The sequence below is a fragment of the Geosmithia morbida genome (assembly GCF_012550715.1).
Source record: "Geosmithia morbida isolate 1262 chromosome Unknown scaffold_13, whole genome shotgun sequence".
NCBI lineage: Eukaryota > Fungi > Ascomycota > Sordariomycetes > Hypocreales > Bionectriaceae > Geosmithia > Geosmithia morbida.
In genome coordinates, this window is record NW_023336200.1 from 796,170 (window position 1) to 823,320 (window position 27,151).

Sequence of the window (27,151 nt, forward strand, 5' to 3'; positions counted from 1 at the left end):
GGGGGGGGGGTTGGGTTGTTTGCTGGCTGCAGGTACGCGAGGACGCACAGAGCTTGAAGCAGAAGCATGAGAGGGCATTTGACGCATGCGAATCGCTGCATAGAGGGTGATGTTTGTGCACAGTATTATGGAGTAAATGGGTAGATGTTGATGTTGAATGATGCTCAACGTGAACCTTGAAGATCGAACATTCCAGGTTTGATGTAAAAAATGCAGGGTAAACAACAAGAGTAGCCACCGATTCACGTGTTTTGGCGTCACAAATGCGTGGCAGACCAGATCTTGTTTCCTCGACGCTAGAATCGGAAAACCGGGTTAGAACCCTCTTCTTCTTTTTGATTTTTTTTTTTTTTAAAAAAAAATTCTTATACGTAATATATACACAGATACATATAACCCAGTAAAACGTCACTGTAATGCACAAGCTCGAAGAGAAAAACCGTCAAGCAGAGAATGGGAGAACCAGCACCCTCCAGGGCAGCCCCCTCCTCCCGTCTGTCCAAAGTCTTTGACCCGTGGAACTCGTCATCGACAGGTCACCAGCGCGCAGACCGCCAGCCCGGATCCAGCACTGCATGGCGCGCCTCCCGAAACGCCAAGGTGAACGGCCAGTTCCACCTTGGCCCGTCCGGCGGTCCACGTCTGAGCGATGCACGGGAACCGGGATCTCGCCACGTCGGGAGCGGCAGCAGGAGGAGTGTGGCTGATATGCTCGTCAGGCCCGGGTCCATGCGACAGCCAGAGACCGAGGGACTGGGAGGTGCTGCCACTGCTGCTGCTACTCCTGCTGCTGATGGAACATCACCGACGCCGAGCGCCGACAAAGCCATCTTCTCGGGTGTGGTCGTCTATGTCAACGGGAGCACATACCCCCTCATATCGGACCACCGACTCAAGCACCTCCTCGCCGAGAACGGCGGTCGTCTTTCCCTGCACCTGGGCAGACGTACAGTCACGCATGTTGTCCTCGGACGGCCGAACAATGCATCGTCCTCGTCGTCCTCGTCGTCGCCGTCCGGGGCTCGCGGATTCGGCGGTGGGTTGGCTGGCGGCAAGATGCAGAGGGAGATAGCGCGGATGGCGGGGAGCGGTGTAAAATATGTTGGTGTCGAGTGGTGAGCCTCTCTCTCTCTCTCTCTCTCTCTATTCCCTATTACATCTAACCAATATATATATATATATATAATACTCCAGGATCCTCGAGAGTATAGCCGCAGGCAAGAGGTTACCAGAGGCGAGATTCGCCACCACAAAGATTGCCCCGAGGACACAGGGAAGCGTATACGACGTATGTACCAAGAAGTAATGTTCCATCAGGGATGGTAATCAGCACACACACAACATACGCGCGCGTGCGCATACATTAGAAACGAGCACACGGTATATATAGAATCCACCCCAACTCTCACGAGAAACAAACAAGTACATAAAACGCACTACAGCTTTGGCGCAGCGTGCACCGCCCCTCTCTGAAGAAAGTACTCGCCGACCTTTTCCCTCGCGACCTCGACGACGGCGGCGTCCTCGACGGTGCTCGGCACCGTGACCGGCTTCTCCGGCTCCCCACGCGCCGCATTCTCCAGCATCTCGCGCAGCACGCGGCGCAGCGTTTTTCCCGACCTGGTCCGGGGTATCATCCCTCTACCCTGGATGATGCCGCCCAGCGAGGCTATGGCGCCGACCTGGCTGCGCACTAGGGACTGTATCTCACCCGAGAGCTTCTCGGTCGGCAGGGGGGACGGCGGGTGCGGGTCGGACGAGAGCGTCACGAAGGCGAACGGGAGCTGACCCTTTATCGGGTCGGGGATGCCGACGACACAGCATTCTACTACGAGGGGGTGGGAAGCGATGGCTTGCTCAATGTTGCCTTTTTGTGGGGGGGAGGGGGGAGGGGAGGGGGAAGGTGTTAGTGCTCACGAATAGAAGGCAGCAAGAAGCAAGAACCGGATTGGGGGTGGGGACGGAGATTCAAGAGGTCAAGAGGGAGGAAAGGAAGAGGGGAAGGAAGAAAGAAAGAAAGAAAAGGAGAGCTGACCACTTGACAATCGATGAGCGCTCACGTTGAGCACATCATCATTCCGACTCATTATGTGCAGATAGCCGTCCTGGTCGACCATGCCGGCATCACCGGTATCCAGCCACCGGCCACCGAACCTCCGCAGGTAGCCCGCAAAGAATCGATCGTGCTCCTGCCAGAGGGTGCGGAAGGCCGTGGGCGGCAGCGGCATGGCGAGGACGATGTTCCCCATGGAGCCCCTCTCGAGCTCGTCCCCCCGGTCGTCCACGACGCGCACGTCGAATCCCGGCATGGGCTTCCCCGCGCTCCCCGGCCGCAGCGGCGGAGGCGGGTGGGTCCCGTGGCGGACGTCAGAGGCGCGGTCCCTCCCCGCGTGAGGCGCGAGGGCCCTCCCCGTGATGGGCGACCCGGACTCGGTGGACCACCAGTTGTCGACGACGTGGGCGTCCGGGGCGGCGTAACGGTCCAGCAGGCCCTGGTACATGGACACGAGGGTGGGCTCGGAGCGCTCGCCGGCGAGGAAGAGGGCCCTCAGGGAGCGCAGGCCGCCCCGCTCGCCGACGCGCGCGATGTGCTCGTTGCGCGGGTCGTCGCGGCGTATGGCCCTGAGGGCGGTGGGGGCCGTGAAGAGGGCGTTGACGCGGTACTCGGCCACGACGCGCCAGAACGACGACGCGTCCGGGGTGCCGACGGGCTTCCCCTCGTACAGCACCGTCGACGCCCCCGCCAGCAGGGGCGCGTACACGATGTACGAGTGGCCGACCACCCAGCCGATGTCGGAGGCGGTGAAGATGACGTCCCCGGGCCCGCGGACGCCGAAGAGGTACGCGATCGAGAGGTTGAGGCCGACGGCGTGGCCGGCCGCCTCGCGCAGCACGCCCTTGGGCGTCCCCGTCGTGCCGGACGTGTGGATGACGTACACCGGATCCGAGGCGGCGACGGGCACGGCGGCGGAACGCAGGCCCCGCGCCCTGGCGCTGCGCACCACCTCCTGCCACGACGCCTGGCCGCGCGACCGGTTCATCCCCCCCGGCCCGCCGGCCCAGCGGCGCTGCTCGCGCTCCCACACGAGCGTGAGGCGCGGCGGGCGGGAGGACAGCCGCTGCGCCTCCTCGACCAGAGGCCTGTACGGCGTCGGCGGCTTGCTGCCCTCGATGCCGCACGAGGCCGTCAGGAGGGCGACGGGCCGGCAGGCGTCGATGCGCTGGGCCAGCGCGGCGGACGCGAAGCCGCCAAAGACGACGGAGTGGATCGCTCCCAGGCGGTTGATGGATAGGATGGCTACGATGGCAGCAGGGATCATGGGCACTTTTTTGGGGGGGGTGGGGAGGGTTTGTTATTCAGACGCGTTGGCACACACGTAGTCGTGCAAGGAATAGAAAACGACAGAGGAAGGACAAGAATGATAGAGGATAGAGGTATAAGATAGAGATATAAGATAGAGATAGGAGAGAGAGGGGAGAGAGAGAAGAGATAGGGACTTACTGTAAATCATGACGACGTCACCCTTACGCACACCTTGCTCCCACAACGCGCCGGCCAGAACCTCGACCTCATCGAGCAGCTGGGCGTAGGTGATGGTCTGCTTGGATCCCGAGACGGGGCTGTCGTAGTAGACGGCTACGTTGCCGCCCCGTCCGGCGAGGACGTGTCTGTCCACGCAGTTGTAGCATGTCGAGATGCGACCGCCCGGGAACCACGACCAGTCCGGATGGGTGACGTCTGACGAGGAGGAGGAAGAGGAGGAAGGGGTGCCGAGCGTCCTGGTACCGCGGGTGAGGACGGAGGTGGGTTTCGTATGCCAGTGTAGGTGATCTGCCTGGTGTGACCAGAAGGACTCGGGGTCCTCTAGGCTGTGACGGAGTACGTCGTCCTGGTGAACCATCTTGTTTGGAATCTTTCGTGACGTTGCGCTATGTTGGGGGAGGGTTTCGGACTGTACCTCGAGAAGGGAAGAGGAGATATATGTCAGTTGCGAGAATGAATATATATATATATATATATGGGAAATAGGAAGAGAATGAGCTTTTCAAAATTAATAATTATAACAATAATAAAAGTCCCGGAGATGGGAGATGCCGTCATGAGTGTAAGATTGTGGGGTAATATGGGGGAAAGTGGTTGGACTTTGCGGGGGAGAAAAGGCGGAGGAGGATGGGAGATGATATAATGTACAGCTCAGCCCAGGCGTGATTGTGACCGCCTTTTTTCTTCTTTTTCTTGCTGCTGCCGCGGTTATCTAATTCCGCTCTCTTGGTCGTGTACCCGTACTGCGATCCCAGTGTCTTATTTGGTGACCGCTCGTCATACGCAGAAGCCGGACGGACGCGCGCTCTCCCCCCTTCTTCTCCCCCGGCGCAGAAGTGACCGTCTTCCTTTTCTCCGGTGGCGTAGATGACAGCAAACCGGTCGATGCCAAACCTTGTTAGAAGAAAAAAAAGAAGAAGAGAATTCCCACTCCTCTTTGTTCTTCCCCCTCATCATGTCGTCTTCTGGAATGGTGCTGTACCGATTCTGTGTCTACATCTTTCTCAATGTGTCGAGTCGTGTCTATTCTTTCAGAGCGTGTGTGGCATATATCAGCATATCGGTATCAGCTGCGTACAGACGGAATCCACCCCACTTGTATACATTTTCTATCATACCTGTACAAAGCACACGCGCCCATTGTAGTACCGCACGTATCACCGTTACTTCAGCAGACGACGGATCGTGATGGGACAGCTGGTCCGACTGGAATGTTGCTGGGAGTTATACAGCAGCCACCCCCCTTGAGAGGTTGTAGTGCAGAGTGAGAGAGCACAGAGGCATGATTCGGAGACGCAAACGCTCTCCATCTCATCATAGCAGTACCTGTCTATGTCAAGTGAATCGGTACTACTACTATAATGTGCGAAACAGAAATGACAGGGACAGTTGCCGCCACGGATCCGATGCTTCGAATCTACAAGATACAGCCTAGAGTCTAGCAGCGATTGATGACCTTCACAGCACACGGAGACGGACCATATCTCGGATCTGCCAAGTAGATATACATTGAAGATATCAAAGGTGATAGATGTGTATCCAGAAAAGGGGGGGAGAGAGAAGTGAAGTGAACGGCAAAGCCAGGTTATTGGTTTTTTTTAAAGAAATTATGTCGTGTCCGAATATATCCAAATCGAAAAAGAAGAAAAAGTTCCTATACACCACAGAGAGTGCCCTTCCTGAACTCCGATGGCACCATCTCTCTCTCTGACCTCAAGGCGGGTCCGAGACAGTTAGAAGGGCTGAAAGAATCCCCAGGCATCCCGTAAATAAAAGTTTCATCCATCTTTGATGATGAAGACAAGCGAATGTCTCATCACACCGGTCCGTTTGTTTTTTTTTGCTTCCACATTGTTTTTTCGTCGTTTTTTCTGATAAAGCGCGAGAAATCAAGGGGTTCGACAAAAGAGAAAGATCCTATACGTTTGGTCTCCTCTCGGTCTTCCAATTCTCCGCGGGAAGGCTCAAGAAGTCGAACAGGAGACTCCGGGAGGGAGTCTCGAGTTGGCCGTGACCAAAAAAGATGGGTATGATTATTTACAGGAAGTAGGCGGCGACGGCGGCGACGGCGGCAACACCAGAGAGACCGGCGACCTTGGCGGCACCGGCCGTGGGAGCGGGACCGGTGGGGTTAGCACCGGTGGTGCTGGCGGCGGGGACACCGCCGGTCGGCTGGGCGCCTCCGGGGACGAAGGGGACGGCAGGGACGGTGGAGTTGGAGACCGAAGGGACGGGGACGACGGGGGCCGTGGGGACGACGGGGGCCGAAGTGCTGATGCTGCTGCTGCTGCTGGGTGTTTTCGTCTCGTCAGTTCCGGGCTCTACTCGGATTCCATACGCGGCTATGGAAGATATCCATCCTCCTCCTACTCCTCCCCCCCAAGGAGGGGGGAGAGAGGGTATCCCCGGTGGATAAGGGGGAGGGCAGGGACTTACCAGTCGTTGCAGACGACAGACGAGGTGACGACGACGGGCTTGGTGATGGTGCAGGGGCAGTCGGTGATGGTCAGGGTGGTGGCCTCGGTGACGGTGTAGGTCTTGCTGCCGTGGGTGATCTGGGTGGCGGCAGGGCAGTAGGTGGTGTAGACGTCGACGACCTCGGTGACGACGGTGGCGTTGCCAGAGGCCATGACACCGGTGACGGCGGCGGCGAGGGCGGCGGCGACAGAGTACTTCATCTTGACGGCTGAAAGGATGGATCTTTTTTTTTGAGAGAGAAGAGAAGAGAGGATTTTGAAAAGGATAAGGAAGGACGACGGGATGGATTTCTTCTTTGGAAAGCGAGAGGATGGGTTGGCAGCTGAGAGAACGAATGTACTTGACTTATAAGGTCAGGAGAATATGACTGTCTAAACGAACGTGAGTGGGTTGAGAGGAAAGAAGGGGAAGAGAAAGGAGAAGAAGAAGAAGAAGGGGAAGGCTAATTTCGAGAGGGAAGGATGCCCCTGCTTTATACGAGGGGGGGCCCAGATGATTTGGGTCTTGGTAGACAGGGGGGGTGGTAAGGATATTCTGTATAGTGAGAGAGAGAGTGTGTGTGTGTCTGTGTGTGTGAGTGGGCAGGGAAGTCTCTTGATGGAAGGGGAAGTGGACTGTTCCAAAAGGTTCAGTCCAAGAATGCGGTGGTGCTTCGTACGAGTACGAGCAGATGATATTATCGCATACGAGATGTGCATGATCACTCGTAATGCTCGGACACTCGCATCTTGGCAGGCTACGAGTGCAGATTGCATACACGCAGATGGATGCATGTATACATGTATACACGTTAGCATCATTACCAAGTTGATACCGTGGCGGTTCACTCGCCGTATTACCGTCATCGCATGCACGTATCGATACGAGAAACTTTTACGAGCACTCTCCTACCGCGTATATCCAAGACGACTGCTCGTCCTCGTCGGTAGAATGTGCCGAGAATGGAAAAGGTCGGGATGCCGACATCCTGACCGGACCAGAGTCATCTGCATACTCATCCGTCAGGGTGAGCGCACGACTATACCCCGACAAGAAGTCCTGGAATTCCTCCCATCCTGACCCTCCCCATCCATCATCTCTCCGACCCTCTCCTCTTTAGCGCTTCTGCCGAGAGCGCACAGAGAGCTTCGAGAGAAGACCAGGGGGAGAGGAAGAGGCGGAGAGGGAGAGGAGGAGAGGGAGCGTCGATTGGACCGGGACCACTTTACCCCCTGACGCCCCCCCCCCCCCTTCCCTCTTCTCTCTAGCGGGGGGGGACGCGCTCAGGCACGCGACCAATCAAGATTCCGGATGCGAGGAGCAGAAAGTCGGCAGAATGCACGTATCATTACTCGGTACTTGTAGAGGTTGATACCACGAAGAAGGCATTATGATGATGATTATGATGATTATTCTGCTGTTATTCTGCTGTTATTCTGCTGTTATTCTGCCATCACTTTGTTATTGCTTTGTCATCATCATCATCATCAGTAGCACAGCAGTACAGATTACGGGTGCACATGTAGATGCACATCTCCTATATTTATGCTCAGCAGCTGTAAACCGGTGGAGAGATGGGAGGACGTGGGTACATGGCCGACCAGTGAGGAGGCACGGATACGTGAAAGACCAGCCTCAACCTGTATAAAAAATAAAAAAAAATAGAGGAAAAAAATAAAATAAAAGGCCCCCCTCGGAGAAGGAGACTTCCCTCTCTCGTGTGGTGAGATGAAGCATCGGGGTCCCTTGGCGCTCTGTGTTTCCTTCTTCCCGCTGCAGATATCGCTGCTGATGCAGTCTGCATGCGGTGCAGGTGATGGCATGTATCACGATGCAGGTACCGATATTTTCCTTGCCATTTCGGTTCTTGGTTTTTTTTTTTTTGTTTTTTGTTTTTTTTTTTTGCTTTTTTGCCTCCAAATCACTTCTCCGCACTTTTCTCTGCTCCTCCAATAAACCCGCCTGTCAGCAACGACAACGTAACGGAGGGTCGGACAGCTCGTATCTGACATCTGTCAGTAGCTTTCTTCTTTTTTTTTTTTTTCCAGTCCTTTTTTTTTTCCAGTATTCTTTTTTCGTCTTCTCCCTCTTATTCCTTCTTCTTTTTTTAGTCATGATGATGGTGGCGTGAGAGTCAGGTCACGTATGATTGCATGTCCCAGATGCCAGCAAGAGTCTATTCATGCCCCCGCCACGACCGAGACAGGGGACACCGGGTTCCAGACCAGAAAGCTCGGATGGAGAGGGGACGATGCGCGTCTCCAATCTCGTTGCATGTCTGTCGCTACCCTCTCATGTCATGCGCTGCCTGATATGGAGGTCCTGTGGGGTTCCTCTGGAATGGCGAGGTGGGGGGGAGGGGGGCCTTAGTCTGCTCTGCTCCGTAGAATGATGCCGGTGTATTGGTAGGTAGAGTACGGAAGAGTAGTCCTCCGTAATTGTACAGATGACAGATTACAGATGACAGGTACGGAGTAGTGCGGAGTAATGATTGTAGGAGTAATGATAGCAGGAGTAATGATAGTAGCAGCAGTACGGAGTACATGATTCGTAGATGAGTCACCATCGTATTCACAGCAGGTATCAATGTCAACTAACCATGCTGCTACCATGCGAATACTCGCACTCGAGGTTGGTTATCGCTGGTATATGATACCTCACGGCGCAGCAGGCCCCACCGCAAAGACAGCGACGACCTCTGCTCTCGGGACCCTCCAGCGCTGCGATGGTGGTATCACGATCCGTGCCGCGCCGCACGGGTGCTGACGGGTTACAGCACGTGACGGTGAAGCCGTCAGTCCATAGAGCCGGAGAGGGGGGAGAGAGGGGGAGAGGGGGGAGAGAGGGGGGGAGAGAGAGAGAGAGAGCGTCGGGATACTCTTAGGGACGCTGCTACGGACGCTGCTACGGACGCTGCTACGGACGCTGCTACGGACGCTGCTACGGACGCTGCTACGGACGCTGCTACGGACGCTGCTACGGACGCTGCTACGGACGCTGCTACGGACGCTGCTACGGGTAAAAGAGCTCCTTTGGTCCGTGTGGCTTGTAATCTCGTATGCGCAGACTTGCACCGGCCGGTACGGCTTCTATTTTGGGTAAATTGGTGTAATATTACGTGCATGTAATCGGTACGTGTGATGATACTCTCTGGCAAATCTTGATCCTCTCGCAAGGTAGGCTACGCTACGAGCATCACGCCTGTCCATACCCGCGTACCGATACTCACCAATACCCTGCAGCATCGTGAGCCTATGAGTATCGCAGTACAGACCTGTACACGGTACACGTACACGTACAGCATCGAGACTAGAATAGCAGCTACGGCGGAGCGAAAGACGCTATCGACGACCCGTACTCTTCGTCGACAGAGGGAGAGAGAGATGAAGACGTAGAAGAATGGGCATCATGAGAAGGATGGAAAAGAAAATACATACGAGTAGAGAATATCTGCATATGTATATATATATATAAAAGGTAGAAAGGTGTATAATAGAAAATTTCATCATAATAATAACAATAATAATAATAATACTTTTGAAATGGATTTTTTTTTTTGAAAAAAAAAGGAAGAAAAAAAAAAGGAAGAAAAAAAAAGAAGAAGAAGAAAAGAGTAAAATCGTCTCAGCTTCGATCCCATCTATCGGATCTGCACCCTACACATCAACCACTCGAATATATGAAAAGTGGCCATCAGCTGGACCCGGAAAACCGCTGATCTCGACACTACCGGAGAGAGATAGGGTGGCACCCGTGGCAGTGCCAGTTCCGGCGCCCTGACGATCCCCCAAGGGCATGCTATACGAGCAGTGGTAATCTGCAGCTGCGGATGCTGATGTACATCATCATACTCGTAACCGCAATCATACTCCGTACTCCTCCGTACCCCCCAACCGGTATCGACACCACCGCCGTACAGGTTCCCGGTACGCGTAATCACGGGTATCGACAGGACATCAACCGATCCATCCACTCCACGCAAATTTCCCTCACCACAGTCGGATCCGATCCTTGGACGGGGACAGATAGGTCAGCCAGCCTCGTCTCTGACAGAACTCGTGGAGCTTCCGTGCTGTCTGACGGTCCAGACGTATGCACATCTGCGTCCATGCGGTCGGTGCTGGACGGTAGGTCGATGATGTGTCAGCCTCGGGATAGAACTGCTCGTACAGCCGATGATACCTGTCCTGTACATGCTGATTGCGTACCGCGTATTTTCAACCTCCATCGTCGCATCGGACAGACCTCCTGGGACTTGAGGGGGGGGGGAGAGAGAAGATGAGAGAGGAAGAAGAAGGGATCTTTGCTTGCATGTGAGTCGAGGTGCGCATACGCCGCCGGTCGACATCATATGACGTACATAGATAGCGTGTGTATGTGATTGATGGTGAGGATTACCCGCAACCTTCAACTACCGCATAACCACACGACCTCGCATATATCGCGATACTTAGTCGGACAAGAAACCCCGTACTTCTGCGAGATGCAAGAAAGAAGAGAAAAAAAAAGAAGAAAAAAAACAGAGAGAAGTCATCTCTTTCACACACACACACACACACACACACACACTACTTCGCCTCTAGTCCCGTGAGAACGGTGATGGTGGCCAGAACCGCTGCCGGATGGGTACAGGGTATCCTCGCGGCAGCATGAATGTCGGGCATCCTCCCATGTACAGATGACAGATTACCATGATTGATGTCATCATACCGTGAGATCTCGGCAGCTGCGTTATTAATAATACATACAACCCGCATACATGTGAGGGAGATATCCTCGGGAGCTCCCATGGTACCGCATCACCTCCAAACCGCTTCCCGGACTCACGACACGTATCCTTAGAGGAAGAAACATCAGTACACCCGACATCAGAAACATGCCAGCCACCAAGCCCAGCATGACCACCATGAAAGCAGTCGGTAATGACGTCCCCCACCGCGAGCCACACCCCCACCCTTCACTGACATCCAAGCCCACACGCGCAGACATACGGGGCGGCACGGGCGAGGCAGAGGCCCTCTTCATCAACGGCGACACGCCGGTGCCGACCGTCGGCCCGGGCCGCGCCCTCGTCCGCGTGCGCGCCTTCGGCCTGAACCGCATGGACATCCTCCAGCGTCGGGGCCAGTACCCGGTCCCCCCGCAGGCGCCGACGACGTTAGGCGTAGAGTTCAGCGGCGTCGTCGTCGAGATCGGCGGCCCCTCCGGCTCCGGCTCCGGCTCCGGCTCCGGCTCCGGTGACGACGGCGACGGCGACGGCGACGACGATAGACACCGCCGTCACGACTTCCGTCCCGGCGACGAGGTCTTCGGCCTCGCCTACGGCGGCGCCTACGCAGAGTACATCTCCGTGAGCGCCAAGATGCTGCTCCGGAAGCCGGCGGGCCTGACGCACGAGCAGTGCGCCGCCATCCCCGAGGCCTGGATCACCGCCACCCAGGCCCTGCACCTGGTCCTGGGCTTCGAGAGGGGGCGGTCCATACTCTGGCACGCCGCCGCGTCGGGCGTGTCCGTCGCCGGCATCCAGCTGTCCCGCCTGGCCGGCGCCTCGGCCGTCTACGCCACCGCCGGCTCCGACGAGAAGTGCCGCTTCGTCACCGAGGAGATGGGCGCCACCGCCGCCGTCAACTACAAGTCCCGCGGCGGGGTGTGGGCCCCCGCCGTGGCCGAGCTGGCCGCCTCCCACGGCGGCGTCGACTACATCGTCGACTTCGTCGGTGGCTCCTACTTTCAGCAGAACCTCGACGTGGCCGCGCGGGACGCCCGCATCGTCCTCCTCGGCTTCATGGGCGGCGCGCAGATCCCGGACGTCGACATCGCCCCCATCCTGCTCAAGCGTATCCGCATCGAGGGGAGCACCCTGCGCAGCCGCGACGAGGACTACCAGGGCAGGCTGAGGGACCGCCTAGAGGGGTACCTGCCTGCCTTTGAGAGCGGGGACCTCAGCGTCGTGGTCGACTCCGTCTTCCCGTGGGATCGCATACAGGATGCTCATAGGTACATGGAGGCCAATAGCAACTCGGGCAAGATCGTCTGCACCGTTCCGTAGAGATGGATGTAATCGAGAACAAAGTCACGGTAGTTTCTCATAGTTTCTCTACTTTTTTTTTTTTTCAATTTATTTATTGAATCTGCCCCCCCCCCCCCTACTTTAAAAAAAAGGGTTTTTTTTTTATACAAGTCAATGTTCTTCTTCTTCATAATCGTTATGTACTCTCTACGGTCGTGCGCGGTATTCTCGTGCATTTTAGAGGGAGGCAGACGTGACGGAGAGCAATTGGATCCGCGCTTGCGCTTCAATGCGTTTGCACCCATCTTAGCATCTGCTCGTACGCCGTTGCCTGCGCGGACCGGATCGCAGAGTCTGTGTATTCGCCCACGACGGCAAACCCTGGCATCGTGTTAGCGGGAGCGCTGGTGACGTATCTGAATCAGGGGACTGGACTGAATTACCGTGCGGCACACCGGGGTATACGTGAACCTCGTGCTCCAAGTCGTATTCCGCCATGAGGTCCTCTCCGTGGATGCGTACGGCATCGGGGAAGAGCGGGTCGTCCTCGACGCAGGCAAAGCTCAGCGGCACCTTGACGTCGGTAAAGTCCTCGGGCGCAACGGAGGCAGCGTGGGCGATGGCGCCGGCCCTGATATATGGACCCTCGGTCTTGGGCTTGGCACTCTCCTGATCACCGCCGTCACCAGCAGCAGCAGCAGCAGAAGCAGCCGCAGCAGCGGCGGTCGGAGCCGTCTCCCTGGCCAGGAGAATGACGAAGCGTCCGCCGACGCAGTACCCCACGGCGTAGATGCCGTCGCCGTTGCGCACGGCGTCGCCGTACTGGTCGTGCGCGGCCTCGATGACCCTGCGCAGGATCGGCATGACACGGTCGGGCGTCACGCGGGCCAGCCACATATCGATGACGAACGACTTGGCCATCTCGGCGGCCTTGAGCTTGATCTGCTCCAGTATCGAGGTCGAGTCGTCCGTTATGGCCGTAGCTCCCGGCGCGTCGTCCCCCGCAAACATGTCGGGCATCAGGACCAGGAAGCCCTCGCTCGCGTACCTGTCCGCCTGGATCTGGTTGTTGACCGACTTGATGCCCGTGCCGCCCGTGAGGAGGAGGAGGAGTCGCGACCGCGTGTGAGGGTAGTCGGCTGGCTTGGAGACGTAGACCTGGAAGAAGGGGGTGGGAGCCTAGGTGTCAGCATTTCATGCGTGCGCGTTCTCTAGAGGTCGGGTCAGGAGAGAGGGAGAGAGAGAGAGAGGGAGGGAGGGAGAGAGAGACGTGCGTCAATGCCGTCGAGCTTGATGACTTCGCCTGTGGATGCCTGTCCGACGGCTGTTTTCGCATGCTTGGTTAGCGACCTATGTACATGGCACACCCAACTCGTCCGGTCACTGTCGCATGTAGTACTCACGAGTAGGCCTGTCGGTCACGCAGTGCGCGCCCGGTGGCAGCGCCGTCGTTATCTCGGCCTCGTGGTGTTGAGCTGGCGCTGCATCATCGGCGCGGGGCGAGGTCCCCGGACCGTCGCCACCGCCCGCGATCGCCACCACTGCGTCTCTGTCGAGGGAAGCGTCACTCATGGCTGCGAGCTCTGCTGCGGCGACGTGTGTGGTATTATACGGATTGGAGAAACGTTGGAAGGGAAGACGTCTGACGTTGTGACCGGTCGCGAATCCTTTATTTTGTTTTTATTTATTCTGTTTTTGTATCCGTATGGGAATCTCAACGGCAATTATTACGTACTACGCTGCTACTGGTAAAATGTAAAACGATTGGTATGACGAGAATGCGTCAACAGTTGATGGGCTGAGGGGCAGTGCACTAATCCCCCACATTGAGAAACGTTGGTTTCAACTGTCGTCAGCTTGTAATGCGCCTTTTTGCCCAGCATCCGCAAGAGAGAAGATACAGACCCCCTTTTCAATGATCATCATGATTATTACACATACATAGACGAATGAAGAGATGAAGAGAAAAAAAAAGTAAAGAAAAACATCAGTCAGTCATACAAGTACATATAGATGCATCTCAAGGCCATGTTGGCCGTTGCTCTCAACAGCATATCATTATCTTATCATTATCTTATCTCTTTATCAGTACTACTACTACTCTTACAACGCGGATTACATAATCAAACCAACCCCTCTCCCCCCTCCTCCCTTAACCCAGAAATACACTAAACGCGGTACGCGTCGAGTATCGACGAACCGTGAAGCACTGCTACTTTCCTACCCGACTTCTTCCCTACGAGAAGCTTACACCACATCCATAAACAAACACCTGGGCGTGCACACATCCGTCTTCCTTCTCCATTCTACCTGCCAAGCCAAGCATATAGACAGACGTCCTTGTAGACGGACAGCGACGACGACGTAACCTCTAGCCACAATGGAAGCTGCATCCGCTGCTCTGTCGCGCGGTGCGCTAGAGTGAGCCCAACCTTGTTTGCCCCCCTTTGCTGATCAGTCAACTCATCACTCTCTCTGTGTACAGCGCCATCTTCAACGACCCGGAAAAGGCCGAGAAGATGTTCCCCGTTCCCGTCCTGCAATGCCTTCAGGTCAAACAGATGGCTCCCTCTGCCCAAGCCGGCGACAGGTGGCGTCTCGTCATCAGCGACGGAGAGCACTATGTCCAGTCCATGCTGGCCACCAAGGCCAATCAGGTCATCCACGATGGCAAGCTCGTGCGTGGATCTTTTGCCCGCGTCAAGCAGTACCAGCCCAACAACCTGAAGGGAAGGAGGTGAGTACCGTCCCCTCTGATACGGAGACCCCAAGTCCTGCACGTGGCTGACGGCAGACATCTGCACAGCATCCTCATCATCCTCGATCTCGAGGTCATCGAAGACTACGGGGTCCTTGACAAGATTGGCGAGCCCGTCAGCATGGATGCCGCTCCCGCCGGGCAGGTCGCCGGGCAGGCCGCCGGAGACAACAACAACAACAACAACAACAATAACAGCGGCAACGCGATTGCCGGTAACGACTTTTACGGTGCCAAGAAGGAGGAACCGACACAGAGCAAGCCGTCGGCGGTGCCGGCCGCCAAGACAGTCACGCATGCGGGGTCGACGATACACCCAATCGAGGCCCTGTCCTTCTTCACGCACAAGTGGACCATCAAGGCGCGGGTGACGCTCAAGTCGGACATCAAGAGGTGGCAAAAAGCCAACAGCGAGGGCAAGCTTTTCAGCGTCAACCTGCTGGACGAGAGCGGCGAGATCAAGGCGACGGGCTTCAACGATCAGTGCGACGCCTTCTACGACCTGCTCCAGGAAGGTTCCGTCTACTACATCTCGACACCGTGCAAGGTGGCCCTGGCCAAGAAACAGTTCACCAACTTGCCCAACGACTACGAGCTCACGTTCGAGCGTGACACGGTCATCGAGAAGGCCGACGACCAGTCGAGCGTGCCGCAGATGCGCTTCAACTTCTGCACCATCCAGGAGCTGCAGAGTGTCGAGAAGGACAGCACGGTCGACGTGATTGGCGTGCTCAAGGACGCCGGCGAGGTGTCGGAGATCATCTCCAAGAAGGACGGCCGGCCCTTCCAGAAGCGCGAGCTGACGGTGGTGGACGACACGGGCTTCTCGGTGCGCGTGACGGTGTGGGGCAAGACGGCCACGAGCTTTGATGCCAACCCTGAGTCGGTCGTGGCCTTCAAGGGCACCAAGGTGTCAGATTTCGGCGGCAAGAGCCTGAGCCTCCTGTCGTCGGGCACCATGTCGGTGGACCCGGACATCCCCGACGCGCACCGGCTGAAGGGTTGGTACGACTCTGCGGGCCGCGGGGACAACTTTGCCACGCACCAGAACTCGGCCAGCATGGCGGGCGCCACCGGCCGCAAGGACGAGATCACGACGATCCGCAAGGTCAAGGACGACAACCTCGGACACGACGAGCAGGCCTACTTCACCATCATAGCTACCAATGTCTTCACCAAGCAGGATAGCTTCTCATACCCGGCCTGCCCCTCGCAGGGCTGCAACAACAAGAAGGTGACGGAGCTGGGCGACGGCACCTGGCAGTGCGAGAAGTGCAATATTGCCCATGAGAAGCCCAACCACCGCTACATCCTGTCCATCAACGTCGCCGATTTCACGAATCACATGTGGCTCACCTGCTTCGACGAGGCCGCGCGTGTCGTCATGGGCGTCCCTGCAAACGAGCTCATGGAGATGCGCGAGTCGGACGATGCCGCCTTCCAGTCTGCCTTTGAGGCTGCCACTCTCCAAAAGTTCAATTTCCGATGCAGGGCCAGGATGGACACGTACGGCAACACGCCGAAGTATGTCTCCTCTCCTCCTTCCCCCCCCCTCCCCCCCCTTCTCCTTTTCCTCTCTCTCTCTCTCTCTCTCTCTGTTCTCCTGTCTCTTCTCTACTCTACCACTCTTGCGTTATTAGAAAACCGAACTGACAAAAATAAACAAAATAGAATCCGTTATCAAGTATTGTCGGTATCAGCTGTGGACTACAAGTCAGAGGGTGACAGGCTGGCCAAGCTCATTGAGCAGTATAACATGGAATAATACATCTACTGTACAGATAAGAAGAACGAACAAAAGAACTAAACAGAAGGGAAAAAAAGAAGAGAAAAAAAAAAGTCCTAGGGCAATTATGTAATGGGGAATATGAAGAGGGTGAAAAATGGCATTGTCATGTCTTATGTGTTTTTTTTTTGGAGTGTTGATGAATGATATCAAGACAAGTTTTATTACTCTGACCCCGATGTTCAAGGTAGAATGTAGATATCGTACCAAGATTATTGAGTCGTGGTTAACAAACAAGACGACTCTCTCGATTTTTTCTTCTCTCTCATTCACACTCCCTTTCCTATCAAAAGAAAAGGAGGGTGGGGGCACCTTGGTACTCTTTTCGATAACATCATACTCCCTCCCATACCCCCCCTTTTTTTTATGCAATACATCATATCACAGAGGCAGCGTCTCATGAGTCCAAGGAATCTGCCCCTCACCGGTGCCGTAACCAGTGGTAGGCTGGTAATCACCCCGAATCTTATACTTGTAGATGGTCAGGCCGTCGAGACCGACGGGACCCCTAGAGTGAATTTTGTTGGTGCTGATGCCGACTTCTGTGCCGAAGCCGTACCGCATACCGTCGGCGAGTCGTGTGGAGGCGTTCCAGTACGTGCCTGCGGAGTCGACCTCACTCATGAAGCGCTCGGCCTCGGCGCGGTCGGATGTGAAGATGGCGTCGGTGTGGTGGGATCCGTGGGTGTTGATGTGGGCGATGGCGTCGGAGAGGGAGGACACGGTCTTGACGGCCAGCGTGAGGGAGAGGTGTTCGGTGTCGTAGTCTTCCGGGGTTGAGTCGAGGATCAGTCCATCGACGTCGACGTGGTCGTTGCCGCCTTCAGCCGAAGGGGAGGAGGAGAGTATGGCAGCCTTTGAGGGTGGATCGCAGCGGAGGGTGACGCCCTTGGCCAGCAGGGCGCGGGCCACGACGGGGAGGACCGAGGCCAGGGCCGCGTCCTGGACGAGCAGGGTCTCCAGGCTGTTGCAGGCGGCCGGGTAGCTGGTCTTGGAGTCGACGACGGCGACGGCCGAACCGGCCGGGTCGGCCGAGGAGGCCAGGTAGGCGGAGCAGAGGCCGTCGGCGTGGCCGAGGACGGGGATCTTGGTGGCCCCCTTGACGTAGCGGACCAGGTCGTTGCCGCCGCGCGGGATGACGAGGTCGATGTGGCGGTCCTGGGAGAGGAGGCTGGCGACGACGTCGCGCGCCGTCACCAGCTGGATGGCCGCGTTGGGCACCGCCGTCGGCTCCAGGGCCGCCGAGATGACGCGCGAGACGGCCACGAAGGACTCGGTCGACTCCTTGCCGCCCTTGAGGATGGCCGCGTTGCCGGACTTGATGGCCAGGCTGGCAATGTTGGCGATGACCTCCGGACGGGCCTCGAAGATGATGAGCAGCACGCCGATGGGGCACGATACTCGCTCCATAATCAGGTCTTTTGCCAATTTTCTGCGCAGCTGGATCTGACCGACTGTGTTTCCTGTCGTCAGCCTTTTTTTTCTCTCTCTCTCTTTCTTTCTTTTTTACTTTTGACTCTTTTGTTTTTCTTCTGTTGTATATATATATATATATATATATATATACACCCACCCACCCACACACACACACACACACGCGTATATATATATATCAGAGAGAGAGAGATGGAGATAGGAACATGAAGAGAGAGAGAGAGAGAGAGAAGAACATACTAGGATCAGGAAGATTCCGAACATCGAGAATCCCCTTGAGCATATCCTCAAACTTTCCCTTCTTGCCGAGATCAAGCCTGGACACGAGAGACTGGCTCAGATGACCGTCTGCCGCCGCCTTCCTGGCCGCCTCGAGATCCCGGGCGTTGGCGGCGAGGATGTCGTCCTTTGCGGAGGAGAGGGCGTCGTGGATGGCCAACAGGGCCGTGTTGCGCTCCTCAACGGTCAGGGTGGCCAGGGAGAAGGAGGCTGTCTTGGCTGACGAGGCGGCCTCTTCGGGGGACGCGGCTGTCAGCGACATCTTTCTTTTCTCTCCCGTCTTTTTATCTTGTTTCTTTCCGTTACTATCCTTTTTTTTTCTTCCTTTTCCTTGATTCGCTTTTGAGGTATCGTGTGTGTGCGTGCGTTTTTTTCTTCTTTCTTCTTTTCTTCCTTTTTTTTTTTTCTGCTTCGGTTCTTCTTTTTTCGTGTTTGGTTTCTTTTTTCCCCCCTAAGACAATTAATGGACTTTTTCAATAAGAATCGGGTTTGTTTGGCCGCATCCGATAAGAGAAGAGGAGAATAAAGAGAGTATTGGTACTCGGCACAGGTAGTAGGATATTCTCTGTCCCTCATTCTCTCTTTCAAAAAAAGAAAATATATATATATATATATATATAGGGTAAGCGCGTGTGTCGTAGTCCTGAAACCTGGAAACTTATGCCTGAGGCACGGTTTTCCCACCTCCGGGAGCACCTCTCGTGCCAAGTAATACCGCCCGGGGTAAGGGTCATGGAGGTGTACAGATTACACACGTATATGCATGCAATTGTCAGATCCCTAGCTGTCTACTAGACGTCAAGGCTGCACTCGCATCAGAACATTGATTGACCTAATCAGTCGGACTATCGTCGACATAGTGCAGGGGATCGACGCTTTTGCATCGGCTCACATAGCTTTTACCTATCAGCATCTCTCGATTCGCCTTTCCGCGTGATCACATTACCCATCCACACGGAGGCAGCTACGATGCCGCCCGAGTTCTTCTCTCTCTCTCTCTCTCTCTTCTCTTCTTCCTTTCGTAAAGGATTTACCGATTCAGGCCTGATATCCACCTGAGATCACCTCACCAGAAATAAACTGCTTCCCCATAGTGATGAGTCTACAGTAATCGATAGAGAAAAGTCTCATCATCTGCTCAGTTGCGTCCATGGTTCACGGACACAATCGACATCTGGCTTTGCACCGGCAACGTCCCGGGGACCGAATTTGGGCCCGTATACTCTGGAGGTAGCTTGCCAACCAGTCAAGGAAAAGATCACGCTCCTCCAAGAGAGCCAGAGAGAGGACCGAGGCGATGAGGCTCTCAAGATAGTACCGTCTGTGAAGTAAGATGCCCCAATGTAAATATTAGCTTTATAGGGCAGGATTGTTCACCACCAACACAAGTCAGCTAGGGATTCACCTCCCTAACAACCACGTCCTCCGTGGCCCAGCTGGCTAAGGCGTCCGACTGTTAGCACCTGCGCAATCGGAAGATCGACAGTTCGATCCTGTCCGGAGGAGTTTTTCTTTTTTCTGTCGACCTGACACTTTTTTTGTCTTTTCTATGTATGTTTTTGAAACATGAACCATATTATTTCCTTTCCCATTCTTCTCTTTCCTCTCCCTTCCGTATTTCATACATGATGACATTTCCTCATCTTTGTTGAATATTATTGGGCTAGTAGTCACCCTGTGAAGTGGACAGTAGTACATCGACACATCAACACATCGGACAACTCCCTCCCTCTCCCCCGTTATAAGAGGTTGCCGAGGTACACGGCCCCTCCACTCCCATTTCTTCGGCACCGTAATCTCGGCACCGAACCAAGGGCGCCTGCTGATCGACGACACGAGAGACACAAATAACCCGTACAGTAATTATGACGGGCCAAGTCCGACGATCGGGTTCCAACACCCAACACAAGACGATGCCATGGTTCAAAGTTCCGGTCTAGCAAACATCCAAAACAGTCAGTCCAATTGAATGTGTCAAAAGCAGAAGAGCACACAAGTAGACCCGTTGGTTGCGCTCTCTCTCTCTCTCTGTCTCTTCTCACCTCTCCTCCCCCCCCCCTCGCCCCCCTTGGGCGGCATGCCGTCTTAACCGGATTGACTAGTGGAGAAGAGTCAAGACTGCAGTATTGTGCATGACAGAGTAGTATTATTCTAAGTCTTGTACTTGAACCCGTCAACTTCAATACGATATTTTCCATCTCTTAACTGGCCCCTCTCTCTCTCTCATTTCTGGCTTTGGCATCTTGTTTCTTTTACTATTTACCCGGTCTGATAACCAGTCAGGATTGATGGGCGAAAAGAAACTGCTGCCCCTCCCCTCCCTCCCCCCCTGCTATCACAACTCCATTGAATCCTAGATTTTCCTCTCCAATTTTTTTTCTTTCTTCAGCATTATCGACCTAACTTGACGAATTCCTTCTTATCGTCGCCCAAAAAAAAAAGAGCATCTTCACACCGTCTTTTTTTTTTTCGTGATATTCTTTGGGCCCCCGATCATTTTATATACTTGAAAAATCTTTAGAGAATCCCATGCTCATACATTCCCTCGTCATCACTCAACCCAAGGGTCAATACCCACTCTGTCACTGAGTACAAAGTTGACAATAAACCAGAGAAAGAAAGAACGAAAAAGAAAGAGAGAGAAAGAGAGAGAGAAAGAGAGAGAGAAAGAGAGAGAGANAAAGAGAGAGAGAAAGAGAGAGAGAAAGAGAGAGAGAAAGAGAGAGAGAAAGAGAGAGAGAGAGAGAGAGAGAGAAAGAGAGAGAGAGAGAGAGGGAGAGAGAGAGAGACCATGATGGTTGATGACGTTGATCTGGAAAAGGGCAAAGATGCCCAGCCTACCTCTATAAACCGAGATGAGGATGAAGAGAAGGAGGAGAAGGAGGAGCGGCGCCGCCCTTCCTCGGCTGGTTCCAGCTCCAGTTCCAACTCCAACTCCGGCGATAAACACCACGAGCATGTCCGAACTCGCGATATCGAAAAGGGCTGCTACGGAGGTGGGAGACGGGACGGCCGAGACAGCGACGGGGGTATCGACGATGATGACGACGACGACGACGACAAAGATGGCTCGTCGTCGCAGCATCGCAACGACCTCGTCCCCGCCGCGACGGTGGGCGAACCCTCCGGCGAGGGCCTGTACGCATGCGAGGCCGACTGCCCCCCCTGCCGGACCAGATCGCGAGCCGCTTCGTCCACGCGGTCGAGAACCGTCGTCGTCGTGCCCAGGTCCAAGAGGAGGGGACTCCTGGGACGGTTCAGCGTCATCCCCGAGGTCGAGAGGCCGTACGACTACCGCAACTCGACCAAGTGGGCTATAACAGCTGCCGTGTCGTTTGCCTCGGCCGGTGCACCCATGGGGTCATCAATCTTCTATCGTGAGTCCCCCCCCCTTTTTATTTTTATTTTTATTACCATTTCTCTCCCTCCCTCCCTCCCTCCCTCTCTCTCTCTCTATATATATATGTATATATATATGCGTGCGCGCGTATACATGTGCAGGCGTTGACTCAACCATACAGCTGCCCTCAACCAGCTATCCGAGGCATTCGACGTCAACAAGACGGTCACCAACCTCTCGGTGGCGCTGTACATGCTGGCCATGGCCATCTTCCCTCTGTGGTGGTCGTCCTTCTCGGAGAAGCTGGGTCGGCGGACAATCTACCTGACGTCCTTCTCCCTCTTCTTCGTCTTCTCGGTGCTGTGCGCCGTGAGCACCAACATGACCATGCTCATCGTGTTCCGGACCTGCAGCGGCGCCACGTCGGCCAGCGTCCAGGCCGTCGGGGCCGGGACCATCGCCGACATCTGGGAGTCGTACGAGCGCGGCCGCGCCATGAGCTTCTTCTACCTCGGACCGCTGCTGGGACCGCTCATCGCCCCCATCATCGGCGGCGTCCTGTCCGAGGAGCTGGGCTGGCAGGCGACCATGTGGTTCCTGGCCATCTACGGCTTCTGCTGCATCATCGTCCTGACCTGCTTCCTCCCCGAGACCGTCTCCGCCCCCAACGGTCACGGCAAATCGTCATCTACGCAGCCGCAGGGGCAGAGGGGGCAGCAGCCGGGGCAGCAGCAGGTTGGAGAACCCGTGGCCGACAGCAGCCTGTCGAGGACGGTGACGGCGGGATCTGCCAGGGAAAAGACCAGGAGGCTCGCCTCCGTGGCCAAGAACTTCCTCGTCGACCCCCTCAGCGTCCTCCTGTTCCTCAGGTTCCCGCCCGTCGCCCTGACCGTCATCATCGGAGCCATCGCCTTCGGATCCCTCTACGTCTCCAACATCACCCTCCAGCACACCTACGACCTGCCCCCCTACAGCTTCAACCAGATCATCGTCGGCCTCCTCTACGCCCCTCCCGGCCTAGGCTACATCACCGCCTCCCTCTTCGGCGGCAGGTGGATCGACAAAATCATGGCCAGGGAGGCTAGGAAGGCAAACCGCTACGACGTCAACGGGAAGCTCATCCTCCTCCCCGAGGACCGCATGAGGGAGAACCTCTGGATCGCAAACATCGTCTACCCGGCCGCCCTCATCGTCTTCGGCTGGACCCTGCACTACGGCGTCCACTGGATCGTACCTTCCATCGCCCTCTACTTTTTCGGGGTTGCCTCCATGTTGGTCTTTGTATGTTGCTCCCCTCCCTCCTTGTCGACTCGTCCAGAGAGAGAGAGAGAAAAGAAAAGAAAGAGCCAGAATTTTTTCTCTTTTTTTCAATACGAACCGAACCCCCCCCCCCCCAAAAAAAAAAAAAAAATGCTAACTGCAAATCAAAGTCCTCCGTCACAACAATGCTCACCGAGTTCGTACGAAAGAAAAGCTCCGCCGGTGTCGCCGTCAATAACTTTGTCCGGAACATCCTCAGCGCCATCGCTGTCGTCGTCACCAGTGAGTGGATTGACGCCGTCGGCACCGGATGGGTCCTCACCACTGTGGGACTCGCCTGCATCGTCGTTGGCTTCTCCGGCATCCTTGCTCTTAGGAAGAATGCTACGAGGTGGAGGATCGATATGGACAAGATATTGCAGGATCAGGGGCAACAGAGTTAAGTGTCAGAGAGGACTGACGGAACGACGAAAGAAACGAAGGAAATGCCTTTGGATACAGCTATATACACACGCACGCATGATAGAGAGTATACTCCGTACGCAGCATCATTTTAGAATACGACTTAGAACCCATCAGTGATAATAGATCCATATGATATAGATGACACGTCCAACCCCCCCACCCCCCCTTCACTTGCAAAGCTGTCTTCTACGCAAACAACTTACCAACCGTCTCGGCACCAACATTGCCACCACTAAAGACGAGACCAAGATCCCAACCCTCCGGTCCAGCCTCCTTCTCCACCATGGCACGAAAGTCCTCGTCGAACAGCGCCACAGCTAGGGGAACACACCCACTAGGCTCGACGACGAGCTTGAACCGCTCGAGCACAAGCCGCATAGCAGCCTTGATCTCGTCCTCGGTGACGCTGTAGAAGCCCGACACCAGACGGCGCTCGTATATGACGCCCCAGGGGTGCACGCCGACGGGGGTGCGCAGCCCGTCGGCAACGGTGAGCGTGGAGACGGCCTCAATGCGGGACCCGGACTCATACCCGCGCTTGGCATCGTCGGCGCCCTGAAACGACGGCTCAGCACCGTACACACGGATACCCGTGCCTTCGCAGGAGAGCGCCACCCCCGAGAGCATGCCGCCGCCGCCGCAGGGGGCGATGATGGCATCAAGCCCACCATCGCCTTTGGAAGACCTGGTGGTGGGTGCCCTCTCCAGACCGCTGATCCCCCCCGCCGACCCGGATTCCGCTGCCATCATGTCGGCCACCTGCTGCTGGAGCTCCAGACCCAGCGTCCCCTGTCCCAGCATGATATCAGGGTGGTCGTAGGGAGGCACGAGGCGGGCGCCCGTCTCGGCGATGACGCGGTCCGCCACGGCCTCGCGCTCCACGCTGGTGCTCCCGCTGAAGATGACGTTTGCGCCATACCCGCGAGTGGCGTTGACCTTGAGGGCCGGGGAGATGTCGGGCATGACGATGTGGGCTTTGATTCCGCTCTCGCTGGCTGCCAGGGCAAGAGCTTGTGCGTGATTACCTTGTATATACGTCAGTGACAGCTGCATGCACATCCGTGTAGATCAGATGGTGGATATATAGAGAGAGGAGAGAGAGGAGGGAGAGGAAGAAAGGATGACCAAGCGGGGATAGTGGAGGGGGAGAAGAAGGAAGTACCAGAACTGTGCGTCACAACACCCTTCTCTTTACCGCCGCCCTCAAGCCACCCGGGCTCCTTCTTGAGCTTCTCCACGGCATGAAATGCCCCGCGCACCTTGAACGCCCCGATGCGCTGCATGTTCTCGCACTTGAACCACAGACGCAGCACGGGCCGGGCAGGCGTGCGGCCCTCCCATCGCGTTCCCTTGAGGTCTGACTCCGTCCGGGGCGTGGACGCCAGCTCCGTCAGGGTGCGGTTCGTCAGCACGGGGGTCCGGTGGACGTGCGGCTTCACTATGTCGTGGGCCTCTACCACCGATGACCGTGTCAGCGCGCTGCATGTAGATATGTCGGCCATCCTTTCCTCTCCCTTCCCTGTTCCTCCTTTGACCCCACACACCCCGCTGATGTGTCTTGTCCTGTTCTGAGAATGACAGGAAGAAACAAGATGTGATGTATATGATGGTTGTACGCAAAGGGAACAATGACGAACACAAGGCCTTCAACCTTTACAAACTCAGAAAAGGGAGAGGGAGAGAAGAAGGGTCTCCGTCCCACTTTGGGGTTCCTCGATGTCGAAGGCGGGGAAGGCGCATGCGTTCACTCGCTCCTACCCGTTGCGGCAAAATAGCTCTCTTCGGGTGCCGAATATCGGCGTCCGGTATCTAAGGTCTAGTAGTCATATACACTTAGGAGGATACGCACGGGGTCCATGGCCGGTTCCAACATATACAAGCACGACGGGATTGAAGAAAAAAGGTGCTGCATTGATAATATAGCACAGTGATTTTTTTATTTATTTATAAATTCTTGGTCCCTATACTGAGGTTTTAAGAAAAGGGTACTTGTAGCAGAAGAGAGTAGCTTTGAAATAAGCACCAAGACGATAAAAAAAATAAACCTCCCTATGAAATCCTAAGTTGTAAATACACACATCTCAGGTCCCCCCTTTTTTTTTTCCGGTTTCCCCATATACATCAATCACTCACGCACACATGCTAGGTTGACATGTGCGAGAGGGAGAGAGAGAGCGAGCGAGCGAACGAGCTGCTTATTTTTGGTTCTCGGGGCGAAGAGAGCGGACGGCCTTACCGGCACGCCAGATCTCAAGGCCACGGATCTCCTCCATCTCGGACTCGAACTTTGCGCGGTAGTCCTTCTGGCCGTTGTACTCGAGCGAGCGCTTGGTCTCGGTTCCATCCTTGACGGACTTGTACAGGTCGTCGAAGACGGGCTTGAGAGCGTCGCGGAAGCGAGGGGTCCAGTCGATGGCGCCGCGGCGGGCCGTGGTGGAGCAGGCCTCGAACATCCAGTCCATGCCGTTGGCACCGATGAGGGGGTACAGGGATTGGGTGGCCTCCTCGACGGTCTCGTTGAAGGCCTCGCTGGGCGAGTGGCCCTGCTCACGGAGGACCTGGTACTGGGCCAGGAACATGCCGTGAATGCCGCCCATCAGGCAGCCGCGCTCGCCGTAGAGGTCGGAGTAGACCTCCTTCTCAAAGGTGGTCTCGTACAGGTAGCCGGAGCCGATGGCGACGCCCAGGGCGATGGCCTTCTCCTTGGCGAGGCCGGTAACGTCCTGGAAGACGGCGAAGGACGAGTTGATGCCACGGCCCTCGCGGAACAGGGAGCGGACGGTGCGGCCGGAACCCTTGGGGGCGCAGAGGATGACATCAATGTCGGTGGGGACCTCGACCTTGGTGATGTCCTTGAAGACGGGCGAGAAGCCGTGGGAAAAGTACAGAGTCTGAATACATGCGTAGAGCTTGTTAGAGGCCAGAAGGGGTAAAAGGAAGGGGGAAAAAAGCATAGGCAGTTTCAATGGACGAGATGGAGAATCGTCCCCAAGGTCGGTGACTCGTAAAAAAAGAGGGTAGGAGTGTATGAGGGAAGATGGAAGAAACGTACCTTGCCCTTGGTGAGCTGGGGCTTGATGGCGGGCCAGGTCTCGGACTGGGCGGCATCAGAGAGCAGGTTCATGACAATGGTACCGCGGCCAATGGCCTCGTCGACTTCAAAGAGGTTCTTTCCGGGAACCCAGCCATCCTGGATAGCGTCGTTCCACGACTTGCCTTCCTTGCGGACACCGACAATGACGTTGAGGCCGTTGTCGCGCAGGTTAAGACCCTGGCCGTGACCCTGGGAGCCGTAGCCGATGAGGGCAAGAGTGTCGTTCTTGAAGTAGTCCTGTTTGAACAGATTAGCCATCTGCTTTTCCTTCCTCTCTTCCTCTTCGCCTGCCTCTATCCAGAGATGGAGGGAAGGAGATTTTTTTTTCTGGGGTGACTCACAAGGAGCTTTTCCTGAGGCCAGTCGGCACGCTCTGTAGGTAGGTATGGCGGTCAGCAAGGGAAAGAACGGATAAGGAAAAAAAATTCGATTGAGATGAGAGTCTACAAGAAGGGAGAAGATGGTAATGGAAGGGACAATTCATTCTTACCGTAAACGTCCTCCTTCTCGCCAGCAAAGTCAATGGTCTTGACACCACGGACCTGCTGCTGGGCGCGGCCGGCAATGGCAGCAGGGCGAGCAGCAACGGCACCAGCGCGCACGAGATTGCGGGCGGCGATGAAGGTGCGCTGCTGGATCTGAGGAGTGGCCAATTGACGGGCTAGAGGCGAGCGCACAGATTTGGAGAAGCTTCGGGAGGCCATTGTGAATATGTATGGAGGGA

The 27,151-nt window shown here is 55.7% G+C and overlaps 10 protein-coding genes across 10 annotated transcripts; 4 read left to right on the forward strand and 6 right to left on the reverse strand.

Annotated features, from left to right (window-relative positions):
* Positions 1-426: 426 nt before the first annotated feature.
* Positions 427-1,306, forward strand: GMORB2_2590 (BRCA1 C Terminus (BRCT) domain; the record flags this gene model as incomplete). The annotated part of the gene is made up of 2 exons (XM_035464569.1): positions 427-1,115; positions 1,195-1,306. Coding segments are annotated over 2 exons (801 nt in total), but the record flags the coding sequence as incomplete, so codon positions are not given.
* A 130-nt stretch (positions 1,307-1,436) lies between these two features.
* On the reverse strand, positions 1,437-3,902 carry GMORB2_2591 (propionyl-CoA synthetase; the record flags this gene model as incomplete). The annotated part of the gene is made up of 3 exons (XM_035464570.1): positions 1,437-1,867; positions 2,036-3,325; positions 3,503-3,902. The coding sequence occupies 3 exons, from the start codon at positions 3,900-3,902 to the stop codon at positions 1,437-1,439; spliced, it is 2,121 nt and encodes a 706-aa protein (XP_035319756.1).
* A 1,679-nt stretch (positions 3,903-5,581) lies between these two features.
* Positions 5,582-6,222, reverse strand: GMORB2_2592 (uncharacterized protein; the record flags this gene model as incomplete). The annotated part of the gene is made up of 2 exons (XM_035464571.1): positions 5,582-5,816; positions 5,981-6,222. The coding sequence occupies 2 exons, from the start codon at positions 6,220-6,222 to the stop codon at positions 5,582-5,584; spliced, it is 477 nt and encodes a 158-aa protein (XP_035319757.1).
* A 4,655-nt stretch (positions 6,223-10,877) lies between these two features.
* Positions 10,878-12,050, forward strand: GMORB2_2593 (D-arabinose 1-dehydrogenase, Zn-dependent alcohol dehydrogenase family; the record flags this gene model as incomplete). The annotated part of the gene is made up of 1 exon (XM_035464572.1): positions 10,878-12,050. One exon carries the CDS (start codon positions 10,878-10,880, stop codon positions 12,048-12,050), a length of 1,173 nt encoding a protein of 390 aa, XP_035319758.1.
* Positions 12,051-12,297: 247 nt separating this feature from the next.
* On the reverse strand, positions 12,298-13,583 carry GMORB2_2594 (Dienelactone hydrolase; the record flags this gene model as incomplete). Its single annotated transcript, XM_035464573.1, has 4 exons — positions 12,298-12,392; positions 12,455-13,190; positions 13,310-13,335; positions 13,415-13,583. The coding sequence occupies 4 exons, from the start codon at positions 13,581-13,583 to the stop codon at positions 12,298-12,300; spliced, it is 1,026 nt and encodes a 341-aa protein (XP_035319759.1).
* An 808-nt stretch (positions 13,584-14,391) lies between these two features.
* On the forward strand, positions 14,392-16,534 carry GMORB2_2595 (replication factor A1; the record flags this gene model as incomplete). Its single annotated transcript, XM_035464574.1, has 4 exons — positions 14,392-14,432; positions 14,497-14,748; positions 14,806-16,293; positions 16,441-16,534. The coding sequence occupies 4 exons, from the start codon at positions 14,392-14,394 to the stop codon at positions 16,532-16,534; spliced, it is 1,875 nt and encodes a 624-aa protein (XP_035319760.1).
* Positions 16,535-16,936: 402 nt separating this feature from the next.
* Positions 16,937-18,530, reverse strand: GMORB2_2596 (glutamate-5-semialdehyde dehydrogenase; the record flags this gene model as incomplete). The annotated part of the gene is made up of 2 exons (XM_035464575.1): positions 16,937-17,987; positions 18,283-18,530. 2 exons carry the CDS (start codon positions 18,528-18,530, stop codon positions 16,937-16,939), a joined length of 1,299 nt encoding a protein of 432 aa, XP_035319761.1.
* Positions 18,531-21,185: 2,655 nt separating this feature from the next.
* On the forward strand, positions 21,186-23,311 carry GMORB2_2597 (Major Facilitator Superfamily; the record flags this gene model as incomplete). The annotated part of the gene is made up of 3 exons (XM_035464576.1): positions 21,186-21,596; positions 21,912-22,889; positions 23,039-23,311. Coding segments are annotated over 3 exons (1,662 nt in total), but the record flags the coding sequence as incomplete, so codon positions are not given.
* Positions 23,312-23,519: 208 nt separating this feature from the next.
* Positions 23,520-24,835, reverse strand: GMORB2_2598 (threonine dehydratase; the record flags this gene model as incomplete). Its single annotated transcript, XM_035464577.1, has 2 exons — positions 23,520-24,343; positions 24,496-24,835. The coding sequence occupies 2 exons, from the start codon at positions 24,833-24,835 to the stop codon at positions 23,520-23,522; spliced, it is 1,164 nt and encodes a 387-aa protein (XP_035319763.1).
* Positions 24,836-25,528: 693 nt separating this feature from the next.
* GMORB2_2599 (ketol-acid reductoisomerase) lies at positions 25,529-27,131 on the reverse strand (the record flags this gene model as incomplete). Its single annotated transcript, XM_035464578.1, has 4 exons — positions 25,529-26,224; positions 26,386-26,664; positions 26,769-26,800; positions 26,918-27,131. 4 exons carry the CDS (start codon positions 27,129-27,131, stop codon positions 25,529-25,531), a joined length of 1,221 nt encoding a protein of 406 aa, XP_035319764.1.
* Between the last annotated feature and the right edge of the window lie 20 nt (positions 27,132-27,151).